At 45.7% G+C, this 12855-nt stretch overlaps 1 protein-coding gene across 6 annotated transcripts in view; it reads right to left on the bottom strand.

The window, feature by feature from the left end:
* Positions 1 to 12855, bottom strand: part of ZNRF3 (zinc and ring finger 3) — a 149408-nt gene that overhangs the window by 33437 nt on the left and 103116 nt on the right. The window contains exon 1 of one of the 6 annotated variants that reach the window (XM_073886742.1): positions 6053 to 6188. The exons of the other annotated variants lie outside the window; for them this stretch is intronic. Coding sequence (XP_073742843.1) covers positions 6053 to 6070 — 18 coding nt within the window. The 5' untranslated portion in view covers positions 6071 to 6188. Of the gene's footprint in view, positions 1 to 6052; positions 6189 to 12855 lie in introns of those variants that run through there. 6 annotated transcript variants of the gene reach the window in all.

Below are 12855 nucleotides of genomic sequence, written 5' to 3'. Positions count from 1 at the left end.
GCCCAACCGCCCCCCCCATATCCTCATGCTAATGTAGTAAAGAAGTATTGCCATATATCTAGTATTATTCAGTTTACTCTATATCATCATGCTTATGGCCTACACAAGCAATCTAATAATCTGTGACAGACTTCAGTTCTTGACATCTGAGTCCCTTTTCAAACCAATGGTCATTACAAGTTCAGCAGGTTGATTGTTCTTTAGGTACAATTGCAAGGTGACACGGAAATGATCAGCTCTCCCCTGCCCCCCTGCCCTTTCAGTCTGATACAGTTTTAAATTAGGTATGAGTATAATGTGGCTAAGATTTTCCATAATGACAAGGGTGGAGTTGCTACCACATTCTACCATTTAAGCACCATGCTTCCCAAAGAGCAACAGAATAAATCAGGGACATAATGGTAAGGTTTTCTTTTGTCTTATCTTTTTAGAAGGACCGATGTGGCATCTAAAAACTCAGTTTTCTTTTTATTTCTCAGTCTACCTGTTTCCCAATGACTGTAAGTAGTTTCTACAAACACCACTGAAAATTAAACCAAGAGGGAGAAGCTGGAGCAGGGACAGTTACGAGCACTGAGGTCACAGCACTTCACGGCCCTTGTTTTGCCAGGCAGCAAACAGATCGGGCCATTTTTCTCCCAAGAGCTGCAGTGGCCTAACCACAAGCATAGAGCTGAAAAAGGAACATCTTGGGATTCCCTGAAACCTAACTTTAGACAGTAAGAGCAAGCTGAGGACTTCTGGGAAATAAATGCAGTGGACACATCCGTCCAGCACATGCCAATCAGGAATGGGTGGCTCTTCGGCAGCACTGGGCTCCCCACCAGTGGGGGGCAGCGGCGGCGGGTGGAGACGATTGGTTAGGAGTCTGTCAGTCTGTCCTTTTACCTACGCAGAAGCGGCACAACCCCCATCTGTAGGCTCAACTTCTAAGTTCAAAGGACAGAACTGATGTGCAAAGAACAAATGAGGTGGCCCAGAGCACGCCGGTCTGAAGTTAACTTGGGGCCTTGGACGGAGTGTGTGTGGTGTCTGCAGTTATGTCTCTTCCCCTGAGACTCAGTGCATTCATCTTAGAGTACTGACCAGCTCACAGACTCGTGAATAGTAAAGAAGGCTCTTTGGGGACAAGCCCAGCCTGGGGCTCAGCATGGAGCAGCTGCTCAGGAGAAGCATCCTTCCTATATGTGACTCAAACATGTGTAATTTCCCCTCACAGATTTTTGAAGTCACTTGGGCACAAGCATCCTGTAACCAGAAGCGAACTTGATGACAAAGAAGCTAACAGCGGCTCTCTGGTAATGCATAAAATACAGGGGTACACAAAATTCTCATACATCTTTCCCACACTTGCCAATGTGAAGGATGGTGGCTCGAGGAACAACCATCCTGAAAGGCTGAAAAGGCCCTTCAGTCGTACTCATTTGTCACCCAGAATTGTCCAAAACTGGTTCTACAATTTACTGACAGCCTGATACTCTAGACCCAGAGAACACTGTTCATTTGCCTTTCTAGGACCATTAAAAAGAGCGAGACCATCCGTTCTAAGCCCTTGAGGGGACCTGGGTGAGTCAATGACAGACCCGCAACAGATCGAAACTAAACGGAACCAGTGCATGTGGCTTCTCCATATATGTGATACCTGTGCGTATCTGGGGACCTAGCAGGTGACCGATTTGAAAAAGAGCAAAGTCCCTCCACTTCACTGCCTAGACCAAACCAGCAAAGAATCATGTGGAAGGCTGAAGAGGTTAAGAAGGACCCGCCAACCCATTTCAAATCAGACCTTGGCCTTGGTGCCTCAGAGCTGCAGTTCTCCCTTAACTGCTTTTACATTTTGTTCACACTTCTGTTCTCCTGTGGGACTTTAAGAAACTTCATGTGCAGTCTAAGCATGGATTTAAGGGTCTCATAGGGTGGAGGGTGGGGGGCACTATAAGATCCAACTTGGCCAAGAACTTCAAACGACCAGCCAATCCAGGTGACCCAGGCTCTCGGGCCCAGACCAAGCTCTTTGTTTTGGGTTAAGCTGGTGGCAGGGTCCCCCGGCTGTGGTGGGCCCACATTGTCGGCTTGTTGCTTCTTTCCCAAAAGAGGATCTTGTTACAAAGAGAAGCTGGAAATTTCTTTGCACACAAGCAGAGACATGGCGGCCCTGCAAAGGCCCCAGGGTAAGGATTAAAGAAAAACAAAATAGAAACCCTTCCATCTCTAATTAGGGTCTTCATTTGCCAAAGTGCCATTCCCCAGCAGGAGGATTTACATTCAGGCCGTTGCTTGGAGTTACTTGGAAAACCTCTCCCAGCAGGTTGGTTCCTCGGTTCAGGCTCCTTTGAGCCAACAGTTTCTGGTTACTTGGAGTAGAGCTGCCTGCATATTGTTTTAACTGGCCTGGCTTCTGCAGCCAGCTTAGCTGTGTGAACAATCTCCCATTCAGAATCCAAAGATAAAAGCACAGTTTGGTTGAAAAATCTTTTTTTTCCTCTTTTTTTTTTTTTTTAACTTGGGAATTATAGGTTTTGGAGCTAGCATTATTTCTCTCATACACAAGAGTGTTTTTCCCCCCACTGCCTTGGTTCTCCGCCAGCAAAGGCTGCATCCTGGAGTCCAGCCAGCCGCCAGCCCCCACTTCCTTGCCATTCACACCGTGGGGCTGGTGGCGGCTGGCCATGGAGGCGGACAGGAGATCCCCATTTGCAATAGGTTCACCATAGAATAGTGCAGCCAGCTTGCTGGACCCCTGTGGCCAGCCCAGGGCACCTTCTGTGCAGTTCCTATCATTCTCTGTATCCACAACAGCACATCTTCTGACATAGCAAGAGCCTGGCCCAAGAAGCAAGATTTCTCTTTCTTTCTGCAATTCTCAGACCAAGAGTAAATCACAAACCAACGGTGAGTAGTAAGATAGGTTTGTATAACCTTCTATGTGTAAAAAAAAAAAAAAAAAAAAAAAAAAAAATGTTATGTGAAGATGAATTAAGGAGCAAGCACAACAAAGAGAGGAGACACCAAAAGCAAAGGCAACAAAAGAAAAAAAAATAGAAAAAAGTGGATTTCATCAAGATTAAAAACTTTTGTTTTAATCAAAGGATACTATCAACAGAGTGAAAAGGGACACGAGAAATAGAAAATACCGACAAATCACGTACTGGAGAAGGGGTTAACGTCCAGAATATACAAAGAACCCCTATAACTCAACAACAACAACAACAACCAACTTGATTAAAAAAATAGGCAAAGGACTTAAATGGTCCTCTGAAGATACATAAATAGCCAATAAGCACATGAAAAGATGCTCAACATCATTAGTCATTAGGAATATGCAAATCAAGCCAATGAGAAACCACCTCATAGCCTCTTAAGATGGCTGTTAGTCCCATGTTCACTAAAAATCACCTTACAAGAAAAAAAAAAAAGGGCACCTGGGTGGCTCAGTTGGTTAAGCATCTGCCTTCGGCTCAGGTCATGATCCTGGAGTCCCGGGATCGAGCCCCGCATCGGGCTCCCTGCTCCGCGGGAAGCCTGCTTCTCCCTCTCCCACTCCCCCTGCTTGTGTTCCCTCTCTCGCTGTGTCTCTCTCTGTCAAATAAATAAAATCTTTACAAAAAATTTATTTTTGTAAAGATTTTATTTATTTATTTGAGAGAGAGAATGAGAGAGAGAGAGAGAGAGCATGAGGGGGGGAGGGTCAGAGGGAGAAGCAGACCCCCCGCCGAGCGGGGAGCCCGATGCGGGACTCGATCCCGGGACTCCAGGATCATGACCTGAGCCGAAGGCAGTCGCTTAACCAACTGAGCCACCCAGGCGCCAGATGGCTATTATTAAAACCAAAAATAAAACCAAAAAACAACCCTATCAGACAACAAGAAGTGCTGACAGGATGGGGAGAAACTGAAATCCTTGTATATTGCTGGTGAGAATGTGAAATGGTGCAACCATTGGGGGAAATGGTATGGTGATTCCTCAAAGAATTCCACAAAGAATTAAGCATGGAATACCATATGATCCAGCAATTCCATTTCTGGGTATATATCCAAAGGAACTGAAATTCTTGGGGTGCTTGGGTAACTCTTGGTTTCGGCTCAAATCATGATCTTATGGGTCATGGGACTGAGCCCAGTGTTGGCCCTGAGGTCAGCAGGAGTCTGCTTGAGGACTCTCTCCCTCTGCCCTGCCCCCAACTCACGCCCTCTAAAATAAAGAAATAAATCTTAAAAAAAAAAAGAGAGAGAGAGAGAAGAAAGAAGAGTCTTAAAGAAACATTTGTATACCTCTGTCCATAATCACAACAGCCAAAAGGTAGAAACAACCTAAATGGCCACTGACGAACGCATAAACAAATGTGGTATGTACATACAATGGATTATTATTCAACCACAAAAAGGAAGGAAATTCTGATACATGTTATAACCTGGATGAATCTTGAAGACATCATGCTAAATGGAAAGCTTACAAAAGGACAAATTTTGTATGATTCCAACTTATATGAGATACCTAGAGTAGTCAAATTCATAGAGACAGGAAGGAGAATGGTGGGTGTCAGTCAGGGCTGGGGGGGGATGGGGAGTTAGTGTTTAATGAGACAGTTTTAGGGGGTGGAGAAAATGAAAAGATTCAGGCGATGGATGGTAGTAATGGTTGCACAACAATGTGAATGTACTTAATGCCACAGAATCGTACACTTAAGGATGGTTCAAACGATAACTTTTAGGTATCTATACTGAACAGCAATTTAGAGTTGGGGGGCTGGATTCAGGATGAAAAGAATCTGCACACAGAGAAGGAAAATCGGAGTCCTGTTTATGTTTTATGTTGACTGGGCAAGTTCCACCAAGTACCACTTTAGCTCATTCCTGTAAAAATTCTCTTGGATTTTACATTTTAAGGTCCCTAATACACTAAGTTTTATCCCTCTCTTTTACTTAAATTGCCATAGAACAGCAATCTAGGGCAACATCACAGAAATGTCCAAACTGGCAATCTATTTCTAGACCTAAGCACGTCCTGTTCCCTCTGCTGGGAACATGTTCCCCTCCCCTCCGCTGCATGCTCCTATTTTGCACACCTCTTGAAAGAGTCTCTGGAAATGCCTTCTCTGCCAAGGGGATCTTCTGCCTGATAAAACCAAGAGGCCCCATCAAGTCACTCTTTCTGACTGCCCCTGGGATACACCATGCACTATTTCTGCTCCTGCTGGCCCTGCTCCTCTAATTTCCCCCTCCATCCCTTCCTTACCCCAAGCCCATCCATTCTTGAAAGTTCAGTTTCATCTCTCTGGCGAAGCCTTCCTTGCAAACGCACCTGGTCCAGACAGAATTCCAGGAGAAACTGGTGTCTAAGCCCAGACCTGAAGGAGCGCCTCCCAGTTCTCTCCCCATGGTGGCCTTGTCATGCCTAAAAGGGTGGTTGGAGCACTGTGGACACTCCAGAGCTGCTTGCTGAATCTCAAGGGACCAGGGCAACCAGGGCAAAGAAGTGTTTGGGTGGCTATAGTTTTGAAATATCAGGTAAATTCGACATCCCGTACACATTTATACCTTAAACTACAAACCGTAGCCCAAAAGCTGAATAAACCTTCTTGGTTAACAAAACAGATTAACTGGCCACCTAGATTATCACTGCCACAGAACTCAACTGGCGGATCAATTGTGAGTGGTGAGAGACATCCAACTTCTCAATCCTTCTAGTAAAGCTGCCAACAAGAATAGTGGTTGGCATGACTGATGAAAAACCAATAACCTTCTTCTGAAGAGCCACTACATTCAAGTCAAGGGTCATCACCAATGCACTCTTCACCTGCATGGGTCTCAGGGGTACCCAGTCCATCCCATGCCCCTCCCCCACTTAGCTCTGTCTTGAGAACACACAGAAAGAGAAGGTACTCATTCTTTAAGCCTTGAAGAGCCACATCCAAGTTAGAGAGGCTTGACAATGGAGAGAAAGGAAACACATAAAACCGACAAGGTTCAAATGAATCTGGACCCCCAACCCCTCTTTCCTAGTTTCTTCAAGACACGTGCCTGACACCTAAAAGAGCCAAAGAAAATCATACCACCGTTAACTTCTTCATGTCAAGTCAGGGAAAGAATCTGGAGGAGTAAGCTCAGAACACGGAGTGAGGGAAGTCATCACCTCCGTGGAGAGCATACATGATCAGCAACTCCGGACTCCACAGCCAGGCTCTGAATAGTCTAGGATCTTCAACTCCCACTAGTAAGAATACGATTTGGAGCATGGACTTTGCCCAGCAAACGGGACATTGTGGTGATGACATTTTTTAATATAGAGAAATTGTGTCATCCTCCTGGGTCCTTCCTCATTGAGCATACAAGTGAGACAGGTACAATTTCAGATAGTTTTGTAAAAAAGGAAAGAAATAGGGTTTTTGTAGAAGGGCAAAATGAGCAAAAGAAAAAGAGGAGATATGACTAAAATATTACAAAAGGTAAATATTGGGGGGCACCTGGAGGGCTCAGTCGGTTAATTGTCTGCCTTTGGCTCAGGGCATGATCCCAGGGTTCTGGGATTGAGTCCTGCATCGGGCTCCCTGCTCGGGGCGGGGGTGGGGGCGGGAGGCCTGCCTCTCCCTCTCCCTCTGCCTGCTGCTCTGCCTACTTGTGCTCTATCTCTCTGTCAAATAAATAAAATCTTTTAAAACAATTTATAAAAAAGGTAAAGACTGGTAGGAAACTTAGAGTTCAAGAAACCTCTGATTTCCCACACATGCTCTCTGTAGTTCAGTAAGCCCAAGGCAGAAATGAACATCCTGAGCTCCAAGCAAGGGGCGCTGGCTTGGCATCCAAAATATAAGCTCTTCATGGGACATTGACCTTTTAATAATTCCAGCATCATCATGTAGCAGCCTCCCATGATCATGAAACCACTGATTCTCTCCAATCAGATGCGAGAGGCTTCATTCCTCTGCACTATTCAATAAATGAGCAAAAACCAACTTCAAACCTGGTGGGCCACTGCTCAGGTATCTGTGGCCCAGGGGGAGTCAGCACAGACCCTGACTCCATTCTCTGCTGGCCCCAAAGACCTCGGGCTAGCTGAGAAAGTTCCACATAGTGTCTGGGTCCACTACCTGTCCCCATCCAAATCTTCCTCTGCTTTCCCTTCTCCTGTCCCCAAAGAGGCTGCCTCTTCTCCTCTCAGGGGCTTAGGCTTTGCTCTTTTCTTTAATTTCAGAAAGACTCCCAAACTCTTACCAACCTATAATCTCCACATCCCAACAAAACCTCCAAGGGTGCATGTGAGACCCACAGGCCATGGTGCGTGCACATGTACACGCTCTGCTGAGGGGGGTTTCTGTGAGGTAACATGGCCTCAGTCGGCAAAGGCAAGGTTTTCCTCCTGGCACGCAAGGGTCAGAGGCCTGCCTCGGAGGAGCCGTTCATTGTGTGGCCGCCTGGGGCAGGCAGCAGCAAGCGCTGGGAGGGGAAAGGTTCCCTTTGAAGCACATGGCGCTGAGAGCTTCCCAGTGACCATGGAAACAGGCGCAGTGGGTTCCCAGCCTGAGAACCAGGGAGAGCAGCCGTGATTCAAACACAAAACACACCCAGGGTCTGAAAAGCAGAGACACGAGGGGCCGGGGTGAGGGGCGGGCAGCCCGGGCTGGCAGGAACTGAGCGGCTCCCTGGTAGGAAAATCTGGCCAATGAAGCCGAGCAGGTTCACGGGGTTTCCTTTTCATTCGAGGCTTTCTTCTCGCTCCCGTCACTGCCCCTCGGGTCCTATTCAGCACCTCATCAGATCAGTAGAGCCAGGCCTTTGGCTGGCCTGCTGGCGGCAGGGCCTGGAACCGGGAGGGAGGCGATCAAAGGAGCCGCCAATGCAGCCACCACCCCCCCTCCCTCCTCCCTGCCCGCCTGCTCACCCTCCTCCTCGGATGAGGCCCTGCCAAGGTGATCGGGTGGAAGCCACTGGGGGAGGGCAAGGAAGAGAGGCAGTTTGCTGTCTGCCCTTCTGTTAGAAGAGACACAAAGCACAGCTTGACGGAGACACGCCACTAGCAGGTCAGAGCTCCCTCCTTCTGGGATGTCTCTGTTCTTAAACCAGGCGACGGGGAAGCCACCTAGACTGGGAGGCTCGGGCCGTACTTGGATGCCCAGATCCTGAGCCCAAAAGACGAGCGGCCCTGAGACCTGCTGTGTCCTGGCCCTCTTTCCACAGCTGCCAGCCTCCCAGGCCCAGAGGTGGATGGAGTTACACTGCGGCAGGTTCCTGAGATTCTGTGCCCCGGTTCTTCAGGGTTCCGATTTAAAAGGGGAGAAAAAGCTATCTGGGAATTTCTTCCGCCAGGAAGAGGACGCGTTATGATTTAGAATCTGTGGAGGAGGACAGATCTCCCACTTACTGATGAATGTCTTTTCTCTTGGGTGGGACTGGATCAAAGTCCAAGTGTCCCATCTGGCACAGGGCCAGCCAGGACCAGCGACAGAAGTGAGCCCGCAAGGCAGCCTCCGGCCCTGACCAGTGTCTCTGGAGGAAGGCGGTGTTTAGACAGGCCTGTAATTTGAGAAGCCCATTAGGTGCGTTCTCCCTTTTACCTTTGTTGGGCTGCCAAAATATTTACTTGACTTCTTAACTCTAAATCTCTGAAACACACCTGCATTGCCTAAAACAGGCAATTTTCTTATTTTTTCTTATGCACGGAAGAGAGCCCAACCTCGGCACACACGGCAAACGCGCCGAGGGATGAAGAGGGTGGGGGCCTGGTCAGAGATGCAGCTTTAAACAACACGACTGCTTCTGAAGACATGGGTGTATTGTGCATTTGTCTTTTGGGGTGGGGGGGCCACGGGTAGGGTGCAGTTTGTGGGGCAGCATGAACAGTTGGAAGCAATTCCACAGGTAATCCTTTTGCAAAACAAACTGATTCTATTTTGACCTTTAGGGAAGAGTCCATTTCCATGCCAAGGAAAAATTCTGTATGGTAGCCAACTACACTAATTTATTTATTTATCGCACTCATGTTATAAAAGCCAACAGCACCGTAATACCAGCAGAAGGACTGAAGACCGTATGACAGGAAACACGCCATGCTCAAACAACAAAGAGTATTTCGGATGATATGAATGACTCAGAATAACTGCAATTTTTTTTTTTTTTTTTTGCCTTTCCTTGGTGCTTCTGGCATCATGAGAAAGAACTTAGGAAACCAGTCTCAGTTCCAGTAAGTGTGAAGCCGCTGCACAACCGTCTCCCCTTGCCACGTGCACCTGTCTATCAGCTCCCGCTCCTGCCAGGCACTCTCCGAAGCACGCACTTGCCAAGGCTGAGTGGCCTGAAGTCAGACCTTCCAGACAGTTTTTGGGTAGAGCTCAAGAAAAGGTTGAGTTGCACTGCCCTTGGGTGCCGTTTTTAGGAGCACAGAATCCTGGTCGATGACCCTCCAAGGCACCTACGCCCCCTTCTGAGAACAAGAGCCCAGCCATTAGTTAGAGGAATAATTTTCAGTCTGGTGCTCATCAGCAGACCTTGGAGAGAAAAATTCTTTTGGAAACACTTGCTAGATATTGAACATTCTAAAACAGGCCCTTTGAGCTGTTATCTTTCCAAAGGCACCAAAAAGGACAGCGGGGGTGGGAGTCTTACTGACAGCTATCACTCGCCTACATCCTTTCTGTTGCACTTCAAAAATGGCACCTCTCTTACCTTTATTTTGACAGACTGTCTTGTCTTCCCTACTTAGACCTGATGGAATATAATCTTAAAGCCATAAGAAATCAGGTCCCTAGGGCTGGTCAGCAGGAGCATTTGCATTCATGGGCACTTGCTAGGACTCTTAGGAAATGGCAGCCCAGTGTCTTCCAGAACCATTATTAGCTTTAAAAAAAAAAAGGGGGGAAGGAGGCTGGGGGGGCAGTAGCTCTGCTGTCTTTCCATATTTTCAACCCAGCCATTCAGCTACTAAGCTGGAACTGAAGTTCTGACCACTGGCATGCCTAGCGGTCTCTCATCTTCCTGCCATAGGATATGTGGAGACTGCTGTGGCTCAGATGTCCCAGGTGAAATAGAAGTATCCAGGAAAGCAGGACCACAAGAGAGAGGGACCAGTGCCTCCTGGCCCTCTGCTAACTTTAAGCTTCCATAGGGAAAGAGAGAATAAATTCTTTATTACAAATCCTAGAAGGCCCTTAAGTATATGACCATGTAGAATACCACAGTAAGGACATCTATGAGGTCTCAGTGAGACAAGGAGCCTTCTAATGGTTTCTTAGATATTATACCAAAAGCACAAGTAACCAAAGAAAAAATGGATCAGCTGGACTTCGTCAGAATTTAAAATTTTTGCACAATAAAGGCCACCATCAAGAAAGTAAAAAGAAAACTCAAGAGAATGGGAGAAAATATTTACAAATCATGTATCTGATAAGGGATGTGTATCTAGGATATATAAAGAACTCTTACAACTTAGTAGTAGATAAATCACCAATTTTAAAAAAATGGACAAAGGATCTGAATAGACACTTCTCCAAAGAAGATATACAAACTTTCAATAAGCACATGAAAAGATGCTCAACATCATTCCCCAACAGGGAAATGCAAGTCAAAACCACAATGAGATACCGTTTCATACCCACTAAGATGACTGTAATCAAAAATACAGATAATAACAAGGCTTGGCTAGGATGTGGAGAAATCACACATTGCTGGTGGTAATGTAGACTGTGTGGCCACTTTGGGAAACAGTCTGGCAGTTCCTCAAAAGGTTAAACATGGTTACTATATGACCCAGCAATTCCACTCTTAGTTATTTACCCTGAAGAAATGAAAACCTGTCTACACAAACTCTGGCAAACAAATGGTCACAAGAGTATTATTCTTAATAACCAAAATGTGGAAACAATCTAAATGTCCATTCACTGAAAAATAAGCAAGCAATAAACAACATACAATGGAATATTATTTGGCAATTTAAAAAATGACGTACTACAGGCGCCTGGGTGGCTTTAGTCAGTTGAGTGTCTGCCTTTGGCTTGGGTCATGATCCAAGGGTCCTGGGATCACCCCGCTTGGGGCTCCCTGCTTAGCAGGGAGTCTGCTTCTCCCTCTCCCAATGCCCCTCCCCCCGCTTGTATGTGCACTCTCTCTCAAATAAATAAATCTTTTTTTTTTTTTAAATGACATACTGATGCATGCTGCAGCATGGAAGGACCCTGACAACAGAATGCTGAGTGAAAGACACCAGACACCAAAGACCACATACTGAATGATTCCACTGGTAAGAAATGTCCAGAAGGAAAGGGAAATGACTGCAAAAGGGTAAGGGGTTTCTTCTGGGGATGATGAAAATCATATATTTGATAACGGACTTGTATCTATGATATACAAAGAATATGAAAATACTAAAATTGATGGTGGTGATGGTTATGCAACTCTATTAATATACTAAAAACTGTACACTTAAAAAAATGAATAAGCTTTCATGTGAGAACAACCTGATCGTCATTTCTGTTCTGTTTCTGTATAGAGTCCATCTGAATGCGTATTTCCAGAACAGAACTGGAGAAGAGTTTTGGTGGTGAAACAATCTTGGGCAACCTGAAGTTGAAACAGGTTATGTAGTTGGTTTTAACCACAGTGTACATTTCCTAATAAAAAATTCTGTGTGCACTGGGGTGCCTGGCTGGCTCAGTCTGTAGAGCATGCAACTCCCAATCTCGGGATCCTGAGTGGAGCCCTGCATTGGGTGTGGAGCTTACTTTAAAAAAAAAAAAAAACTGGGGCGCCTGGGCGGCTCAGTCGGTTAAGCGGCTGCCTTCGGCTCAGGTCACGATCCCTGGGTCCTGGGATCGAGCCCCGCATCGGGCTCCCTGCTCAGCGGGGAGCCTGCCTCTCTGCCTACTTGCTCTCTCTCTGTATCTCTCTGCCAAATAAATAAATAAAATCTTAAAAAAAAATTATGTGTGCATGCTGGAACGGAGTGAAACATGGTTATGGCAATCATGACAATGAACACAAATTCTGAAAGCAACTCCCCAGGCTGACAGAGGTGGGGCAGGGATATGATGCACTGGGTGCGAGAGAATGAGGATTAATTAGGATTCCCGCGTCTAAAGAATAGCACAAACAGGCATCTGCTTTGTTGATTTACTGATGAATTCTTTCCAATGAGTTCACACAAGCATATTTCATATAGCTCTGGAAATACATTTTAAAACAACAAAAATGAAAACAGTATGGTACTGGCCCAAAAAGGGATACAGAATTTATTCGACAGTAGATAACGCAGAATATGACCCTACTCTAGAATTCAGGAGAACAGAGTATATTACTTTTTTTAAGAAGGAAGATACATAAAATGAAGGAAATGACTTAAAAGGGGTTGGAAGAACTTTGAGAGACTCAGACACTTCCTGATATTAAACATCAAAATAAATTTTGAGTGATTTAAAGATGTAATACCTTAAAAGGAAAATTGATCATAGAAAAAGGAGAAAAGGCAAAAATGACTCTAAGTTTGCAAGAGAGGGAACAGAGTAATTAAGTTTAGCAGCAAGAGAAGAAATCATTAAGGAATCACGATCATGTCAAATTTTTAAACTCCTGCATGCCAAGAAAGCTAAACAAATGAAGATAAAAAAAATAAAAGGGACAGTTAAGAAATACTCCAAATGACAAGGAATGAATACATCGCTATTAAAAAACAAAAAATCGGGGTGGCTGGGTGGCTTGTCGGTTAAGTGTCTGCCTTCTGCTAGGGTCCTGACCCCAGGTCCTGGGATTGAGTCCCATATCAGGCTTCCTGCTCAACGGGGAGCCTGCTTCTTCCTCTCCCTTCCCCCCCATGCTGTCTCTCTCTCTCTCTCAAATAAATAAAATTTTACCAAAAAAATCTACATTAATA

The sequence above is a fragment of the Callorhinus ursinus genome, unplaced genomic scaffold (genome assembly GCF_003265705.2).
Source record: "Callorhinus ursinus isolate GAN/ISIS: 27379988/994484 unplaced genomic scaffold, GSC_fseal_2.0 scaffold72, whole genome shotgun sequence".
Classification (NCBI taxonomy): domain Eukaryota; kingdom Metazoa; phylum Chordata; class Mammalia; order Carnivora; family Otariidae; genus Callorhinus; species Callorhinus ursinus.
This window is presented reverse-complemented; position numbering and strand designations above follow the sequence as displayed.